This window comes from Lepus europaeus, chromosome X (assembly GCF_033115175.1).
Source record: "Lepus europaeus isolate LE1 chromosome X, mLepTim1.pri, whole genome shotgun sequence".
NCBI classification, from domain to species: Eukaryota; Metazoa; Chordata; class Mammalia; order Lagomorpha; family Leporidae; genus Lepus; species Lepus europaeus.
The window spans coordinates 101545460-101554637 of NC_084850.1; the positions used below are offsets into that span (position 1 = coordinate 101545460).

General features: G+C 43.7%; 1 protein-coding gene across 9 annotated transcripts in view; it reads left to right on the forward strand.

The window, feature by feature from the left end:
* LOC133753420 (zinc finger protein 182) overlaps window positions 1-3406 on the forward strand; it is a 53217-nt gene extending 49811 nt beyond the window's left edge. For 8 of the 9 annotated variants that reach the window (XM_062184037.1, XM_062184032.1, XM_062184038.1 and 5 more), the window contains one exon: window positions 742-3406. In XM_062184037.1, the coding sequence (XP_062040021.1) occupies window positions 742-2372 (1631 nt within the window). In that variant the 3' untranslated portion in view covers window positions 2373-3406. The remainder of the gene's footprint in view (window positions 1-741) is intronic. The other variant, XM_062184035.1, reaches the window with a different exon arrangement.
* Window positions 3407-9178: the final 5772 nt, after the last annotated feature.

Sequence of the window (9178 nt, forward strand, 5' to 3'; positions counted from 1 at the left end):
TAATATGCGTCTGGATTCAGAGTTATTAAAATGTGAAATATTGTACATGTAATGGATGAAATACAAGGTTTTCTCTAAATGAGTGATACGGATGACCACCTACTTCAAAAGTTAAGAAAAATTAAGTTTTCAGAGTATACGTTTTTGGAAATACTGAACTGCCTCTTGAAAGTTAGATTGTCTAGATTCTGAATATAGCAAAATATGTAGGACAGGGCCAGGTGGTGATGGAACATGACAACTGCTTTGGAGTTAATAATAGGCACAGTTTTAGTGGAAATGGTGTAGGCAGAAGAGGTGGTGTTGAAGCACTGTGAATGAGAGCTTGGATGGATATCCAAGTAAAGCCACATTAAGTAACAATCTTTAGGTTGTTTCTGTCAAGCTTCTTTTTCTATTATCCACTGAGAATGTGGATTCCAGGTTATTTTAAGCCTTGAGTCTAGGTACCATCCTGTTGCATTTCTATCATTGGAAATAGTATAAATCAGGTACAGTTAAGAGTTCACATAGTAACTGAAGGTTAAGGTAGATAAGATCCCCAGAGTTGATGGAAGTCAAGAGATGCTGTAGAAGTACAGGTAAGAAAGTCTGAGGTGTCAGTATAGGATTGTGGAGGTTTTGTAAAAGACACTGTCCAGGAACTCTGATCAGAATGTCATCTTTCGCATGGTTGGACATTTCTAAGGAAGGTTCCTTTCATAATGTCACACTATAAAGATGGTTTGTTGTTCTTTCTAGAAGAAGTTGGCCACGTTGATGAAGAGATCAAGAGGCAGCAGCAGGATTACCAAGATAACTGTGTGTTGATGCCATTTGGATTCCTTGACAAGAAAACAGGCACTACCAAGAGCAGTCATGGCTATAATGAATTTGGTGATACACTTCATCTGAACTCCAGCCTTGTCACTTCAATACAAAGACCCCATAAGTATGAATTGTTTGGAAGTAATATGGTAGATAATTTGGACTTATTTAGAAGCTCTACAGAAAAGAAACATGGTAGTGGATGTGCAAAATTATTCTTCCATACTGAGTATGAGAAAACAAATCCTGGAGTGAAACCCTATGGCTATAAAGAGTGTGGTAAAACCCTCAGGCGAAAGAAAGGGCTTAGTCTGCATCAGAGAATTAAAAATGGAGAGAAACCCTTTGAATGTACCGCCTGTAGGAAGACCTTCAGCAAGAAGTCCCACCTCATCGTACATTGGAGAACTCACACCGGAGAGAAACCTTTTGGCTGTACTGAATGTGGAAAAGCCTTTAGCCAAAAGTCTCAGCTTATCATTCACCTCAGGACGCACACAGGAGAGAGACCCTTTGAGTGTCCCGAGTGTGGGAAAGCCTTCCGAGAAAAGTCCACCGTCATCATCCATTACAGGACTCACACAGGAGAGAAGCCTTACGAGTGCAACGAGTGTGGCAAAGCCTTCACTCAGAGGTCAAACCTCATTGTCCATCAGAAGACCCACACAGGGGAGAAGACCTATGAGTGCACCAAGTGCGGGGAATCCTTCCTACAGAAGCTCGATCTGATCATACATCATAGTACTCATACGGGAAAGAAACCCCATGAGTGTAATGAGTGCAAGAAAACCTTCAGTGATAAGTCAACCCTTATCATACATCAAAGAACTCACACAGGAGAGAAACCCCATAAGTGTACTGAATGTGGGAAGTCTTTCAATGAGAAGTCAACCCTCATCGTTCATCAGAGGACGCATACAGGAGAGAAGCCCTATGAATGTGATGTGTGTGGGAAAACCTTCACCCAAAAGTCAAACCTTGGTGTGCATCAGAGAACTCATTCAGGAGAGAAACCCTTCGAATGCAATGAATGTGAGAAAGCCTTCTCTCAGAAATCCTATCTCATGTTACATCAGCGGGGTCACACAGGAGAGAAACCCTATGAGTGCAATGAATGTGAAAAAGCCTTTTCCCAGAAGTCCTATCTCATCATACATCAAAGAACGCATACAGAAGAGAAGCCCTATAAATGCAACGAATGTGGCAAAGCCTTCAGAGAAAAGTCCAAGCTCATTATACATCAGAGAATTCACACAGGAGAGAAACCCTATGAATGTCCTGTGTGTTGGAAGGCTTTTAGCCAGAAGTCACAACTTATAATACATCAGCGAACGCACACAGGAGAGAAACCTTACGCATGCACCGAGTGCGGGAAAGCCTTCAGAGAAAAATCGACATTCACTGTACACCAAAGAACTCATACTGGAGAGAAACCCTATAAGTGTACAGAATGTGGGAAAGCCTTTACCCAAAAATCAAACCTCATTGTACATCAGAGAACCCACACAGGGAAAAAGGCCCATGGGAGAAGCCACAGCCGGAAGCCAAAGCTTATTGGGCATTAGACTAAATCAACACACACTGAAGGAAAGTAGTGTCAAATTCGATATTTACAAGTATGTTCTTTTTGATGGTTTAAATGTGGGGAGTAAGTTCACCCAAAAACTCAGAAGTGTTAACAAAATGAGGAGAGGGCTTCCAGGGGCAGAGGAGACCCAGCATCAGTGCAGGAAATTTCAGAGAGAGAAGGTACCCAAGGCTGCAGATGTGGGTAGACTCTCAGCTGGGGTTCAGGATGCACTGGGGGGTGCAGAACCACATATGAATACAACAGTGAACAGTGCATTGGGCAGGTAGGATGTTTCCGAGAGCCTTTAGGGGCTGAGGAGAAAGAGGCAGGGCCTCGACAAGGAATCACCCTGCCAAGCCATATTTGCAGAAAGTAGTCTATGTTATGGGAGGAACTAGGAAAAGAGAAGACTTTTCTTTGAATAACGCTCCAGCCACTCTTATTCACCAACTCAGGAAGCCTGAAATAATTGTGTAGGGATACAGGGTTTCCTGGTTGTTAGAAAATACAGCCCTGAAAAGTCCAGGAAAAACTCTTCTCAGAAGATTCAAAAGTTGAATACCACAGGTACACTTCTAGGGGTGTAATTACATGTACAAAACGATTAACACACAGAGGTATTCACTGATGCAAACAAAAGATTGGAAGCAGTCCAAATGCCACCACGAGGGTTTTGGTCCCCCAGATTGTAGTACGTTCATATGGCGAACTCCTAGGTAGACAAAAATGAATAAGGAGAACTTGGATACCATTTATAGAGTGATGTTGGATAATCGCCATGTTCTGTTATTAGGTAGGAGGAGCAAGGTGCAGGATAGTGAGTGTAACATGCTACCATTTGTATATAAAAAAGGGAAATGGCTAAGTTCATAATTGAGTGTATATGCATTAAATATCACTGGAAAGACACACAAGAATCTGGTAACCGATTACCTGGGGAAGTGGCAATGGGTAGCTGGGGGGATGGACTTGGGAGGGAGACAACTGTGTGTCATTTCATAGCTTTGGAACATTATACTGTATGGATGTCCTACCTTTTCAAAACTAAATAAAACTTAGAAAAAAAATGGTTAGATTCTATTGAGTATTAATACAGCATGCTTTTTTTTCTAATTGAACAAATCAAATAACCAGGCGAACAGAACAGAGTCCATGAATTCCAAAGGCACTTAGGCACTAAAGTGATTCCTAGGTCAGCTGGGACCACATTAAGTAAACCGAAAATAATTAAGACGGGAGCACATTTCTTCCTAGGCAAAGTGATATCTGAAAATATCCTACACTGAAGCCCACCAGCGTCTGTATCTTAGCAAAATGATTCCGATTCCTTCATTCACATACAGAGACCTATACTGTTTGAGAGCTACTAAAGCTGAGTCCACACAGAGGTTGAGTAACTTTCCCCTAAGTGTCACCAGCAGTAGTGACCTTGTCTTTTCCAATGTGAGAGGTTGAAAGCCGTGGTCTCAGTGAACACAGCCAGAAATTACTTAACCAGGTCGTTTGCTCCAGAACAAAAGGCCCTGCTTGGGAACCACTGTATTTCTGACCCTTGGCTTAATGTGCTTTTTTCACGGGGGCCATCTCTGTAGAAAAGGGTAACCCACACTACATAAAACCTATCCGTCAAACAGGCTAGTGGCATAGCCATGACACCCTCTCTCTGCTCTCGCAGGCTGCCATTTTTCCTGAATTATTCTGCAAGGAAATGAGCCTTTGGCTCACTTTTTTTTTTTTCATGACAAACAGCACATTCGGTGCCTTGGAAAGGGAGAGGACATGGGCTCAACAACTTGCTCCTGACACAGTCTTCTGGGATGCTGCAAACAAAACCTCCCATCTTCTGACTGCTGGAGAACCTCCCTGGCGTTTCACATCCATTAAGGGTCATTTCCCACGGCTCTTGGACTCCGGCTTCCTGGGACACAGATAGGCCACTTGTGGGCAAATGGAGGTGAGTGAGGCAGAGACGTAGAAGGGAAAGGATGGGGGTGAATAAATGGGCTGCAGTAAGGACACATCCCCTGGAGTGAGTTACTAGAGTAAAAAGTAAACGTGAGTGTGTGGGGTGAATGGGGAGATGAAGGGCAGTGTGACTGATGGCGGTGCAGTTGAGTGAACAGCAGCACGGCTGAGTGACCCCACATGGCATGGTAGAAGAGCCGAAGCCGTCTAGGCAGTCAAGGTGGGAAGACTGCTGGAATGGGGGAATAATAGTGGGTACTTGGGAGTGACACGGATGTTCAATGCAGGGGTAATAAGGTCTTGGAGTTGGTCATGGGAACTGGTGGGGAGTGAATGCAGGAGGTGGTCACTGGAATTTCTAATCCAAGAGAAGCTGCCCTCACAATGCTCTGGTGACCCCTGGTGTATGGGCTAGAAAAAGCCTGTTCCTCTGGGCATAGCATTCAGTGTCACATCCGTGTTCTCATTACTTAAATATGAAGGGACTTCAAAAAGTTTGTGTAAGTGCAATTGAAAGATAATCTTTTGGTATATAATTATTTGGGGGCAAAATTTTGAAATCCAGGTATATAAGGGGTCTTTTTAAAAGCTGAGAGAACTGTGTATTATAGAAAAACTGCACATAGGTTTTTAAAAGTCTTCACCAAAATCAATTTCCCTATGACTTTCCTAGCGTAGCTTCATACACTTGAATGGCAGAGGGTCTGCCACCTAGAGATATCCCTGACACTGTCCCCAAATCAGCTCATTCATGACTAGGCAAGCAGTGAGTTTCACCTCTATTCTTTTTAAGACTTATTTGTTTTGTTGTTGTTGTTCTTTTTGTTCTACTTAATACCACTGGTTGAACTCTGTGATTAATACACAATTATTCTTAGGCATTTAAAATTAACAAAAGTCATCTCTGTTAAATATAAGTGGAAATAAGGGAGGAGATATACAAGCCAGCACATGCTCACTCAGACTTACCTCCAATGGTAGAGCTAGAAATGTGCCAGGGGATTCCAATTCAATCTTGTCAAGGAGGCATGTACCAATGCCATCTCACTTGTTAAAGTGATAAGTACATAATTGGTAAGTGTCGAAGAGATTTCACAAATAAGACCAGTGTCTGCAAATAATGAAGGATAGAATTAAAAGGGAGAGAATGATCCTGCGGGCGAAGCGGGACACACAGCAGACTTATAGAATGGCAGATGTCCTAAACAGCACTCCGGCCTCAGAATCAGCCCTTGGGGCATTCGGATCTGGCTAAAAGGCCCATGAGAGTCTCGCAGGCATGGAAAGCCAAGACACTGTGGCAAAAACAACCTGAATGAAAGGTCTCGGTGAACAAGACCCCAGCAGAAAGAATGGGCCATCAAAGAAGGAGGCACCTTTCTCTGAAGGGAGGAAGGAACCTCCACTGTGATACGGCCTTGTTTACAAGTTCAGAGTTGGTGAACTCAAGGGGCTTCCATAGCCTCAAGAGCTTATGGCAAGAGCCTCGGGTGCTTACTGACGTCATAAGTAAGAGTGTCTATTGTTAAATCAACAATAGGAGTCACTGGGCATATGCTCCCCATGTAGGATCTCTGTCCTTAATGTGTTATACTCTGAGAGTTAACGATAACACTACTAGTTGAACAGTACTCTATATCTTGTGTGGTTGTGTGGGTGCAGTCTGTTGAAATCTTCGCTTAGTATATACTAAGTTGATCTTCTGTATATAGAGATAATTGAAAATGAAACTTGATGAAGAGTGGGATGGGACAGGGAGTGGGAGATGGGAGGGCTGCAGGAGGGAGGGAGGTTGGAAGAACATTCCTGAGACTGGGACCCTGAAGGTCTGAGGCAGTGTGAAAAAAATCAAGAAAAGAAAAGAATATGATTCAATCTTTGCAAATGACACATACATAGAAAAATCCAAAAGCTCTCTGTATAAATTGTTAAAATAAGTGAATTTGGCATGTTTGCTACCTATAAGCTCGAACTACATAAATTGTTTTATATTGCATGAGCAACAAACTACTAGAATAACCAGACACAATGACTCCCCTTTGGGTGACAAGAGAAAAACTGATGGGGGCATATAATCAAGGCCCTTAAAAGCTGTTTAAATTTGGATGGGGCAGAATCTGATTGTAAGACACCAGGAAAAAGCCCCTTGAGGCTTCCTGAGGATGAGAGAAAGAAGTGAAGAAATTAAAGTCACAAATTTTAAAAATGGACAGATCTATAAGTGTCTCAACAGACAAAGAAAGGAGTTGAGGACAACTAGAAGGAGGAAAAGTAAAAAGGCCGAAGAAGGGAAGAATGACCTAGAAAGGTTCCTTGCAGACAAAGGAGGCAGAGATCAGATCTTGAGGACAAGGAAGGGATGCAGGGCTCCTTCTAAGACTCAAAGAGGGAGAAATGTGGCAATGTTCTTAGAGCTCACCTTCGTGTCCTCTAAGCACCAGAGAGCTGCCTCTTGCTGATGCAGGGTGATGTTCACTTTGAACACAGGAGGTGTACTAGGCTCTGGGCTTACCATGAGAGTCCACCAGCAACACTTGGGCTTGAGTTCACATGTGGACCCTGCAATCAGCTCACCTGTCATCAGTGTTCTCACTGTGCTGCTGCCTCTGTCTTTAGCCTCTGAGGATAGCAGAGAACCTTCGTTATCAGTGCACAGAAAAGTAGAGAACAAAGATGGCAGAAAAGGTAACTTACGTGAAGACTAGCCCAAGAGGGACTGGTGTTGTGGCACAGTGGGTTATACTGGCATCTCATACTAGGACACTGGTTCAAGACCTGGCTGCTCCACTTCTGATCCAGCTCCCTGCTACTACAACCTGGGAAAGCAGCAAATGGCCCAAGTGCTTGAGACCCTGCCACCCATGCAGGAGGCCAGGATGGAGTTCCTGGCTCCTGGCTTTGGCTTGGACCAGCCTTGGCTGTTGTGGTCCTTTGAGAAGTGAATGAGCAGATGGAAGATCTCTCTCCCTCTGTCAAAAGACTAGCCCAGAAGAGTAGGCTTGACTCTGCCAATACTAGGCATGGGGAACTGAACCTCTGAATTCAGAATAGTTGTGAACTCTACGGAAAGAGCAAGGGGAAAGAGAAAATATGTACACAGTGAACTTCAATTGCATTTACCTATAATGGTTTATATATAAAAATAAATATTTAAAGAAAATGTGGATATATATTATCTATGTATATGTGTGTATATATACATATGTGTGATATATATATGTGTGTATATATATATATATATATATAGAGAGAGAGAGAGAGAGAGAGAGATGTACTCAAACTTGGCAGAGAACATTTCTTAATTTGGGCTGCTATAACAGAATTCAGTAGTCCCCACTTATTTTTGGTTTCAGTTACTTGTAGTCAACCATGGTCCAAAAAAGTTAAATCAATATTCCAGAAATACATATTTCATGCATTTTTAAAAAAGACTTATTTGAGAGGTATAGTTACAGACAGTGAGAGGGAGAGGCAGAGAGAAAAGTCTTCCATCCACTGGTTCACTGCTCAAATGGCTGCAATGGCCAGACTTGAGCTGATTTGAAGCCAGGAACCAGGAGCTTCCTCCAGGTTCCCAATGTGGGTGCAGGGGCCCAAGGACTTGGGCCATCTTCCACTGCTTTCCCAGGCCATAACAGAGAGCTGGATTAGAAGTGGAGTGGCAGGGACTAGAGCTGGTACCCATATGGGATGCCAGCGCCTGCAGGCGGAGGAGTAACCTACAGTGCCACAGTGCTGACTCCCATAAGTTTTAAATTATAACCCATTCTGAGTGTCATGAAATCACACTATCTGACTTGGGACATGAATGATTCCTTTGGGCAGTGTATCCACATTGTATACACTACCCACCTATTAGTCATTTAGTAGCTGTCTCACTTATCAGATTCAGTGTCACAGTATAGCAATTAATGTGTTCAAGTAATCCTTATTTTACTTAATAATGGCCCCAGAGCACAAGACTAATGATGCTGGCAATTCAGTTGTGCTAAAAACAAGCCTTTTAAGTTTTTGACTTGGGAAAAAAAAATCACATGCTGAAGTTGGTAAGATGAATCTTCCATCTATGAAGCTGTGAAAGAAAAAGGAATGTGTGCTAGTTTTGCTGACACATCTCACACTACAACAGGTGTGGTCATAGTACATGATAAGTAATGGTTAAGCATTGGAAAAAGCATTATATTACAGAGTTGTACACTATCCACAGTTGCAGGCATCCACTAGGGATTTTGGAATGTATCTTCCACAGGTAAGGGGATACTACTGTACCACAGACTGCGTGGCTTAACCAACAAACATTTGTTGCTTATAGTTCTAGAGGTCTGGAAGCCCAAGATCAAGGTACCAGCAGCTGCAAAGTCTGCTGCAGCCAGCTTCCTGGGTTGCAAATGCTAGCTTCTTGTCATGTCCTCTCATGGCTGACGGAACCAGCTCTAGTCTCATGCTCTTCTTTTTTTTTTTTTTTTTTTTTTGACAGGCAGAGTGGACAGTGAGAGACAGAGACAGAGAGAAAGGTCTTCCTTTTGCCGTTGGTTCACCCTCCAATGGCCGCCGCGGTAGCGCGCTGCGGCCGGCGCACCGCGCTGTTCCGATGGCAGGAGCCAGGTGTTTATCCTGGTCTCCCATGGGGTGCAGGGCCCAAGCACTTGGGCCATCCTCCACTGCACTCCCTGGCCACAGCAGAGAGCTGGCCTGGAAGAGGGGCAACCGGGACAGGACCGGTGCCCCGACCGGGACTAGAACCCGGTGTGCCGGCGCCGCAAGGCGGAGGATTAGCCTATTGAGCCGCGGCGCCGGCCTTCATGCTCTTCTTTTAAGGACACTAATATCATGGGG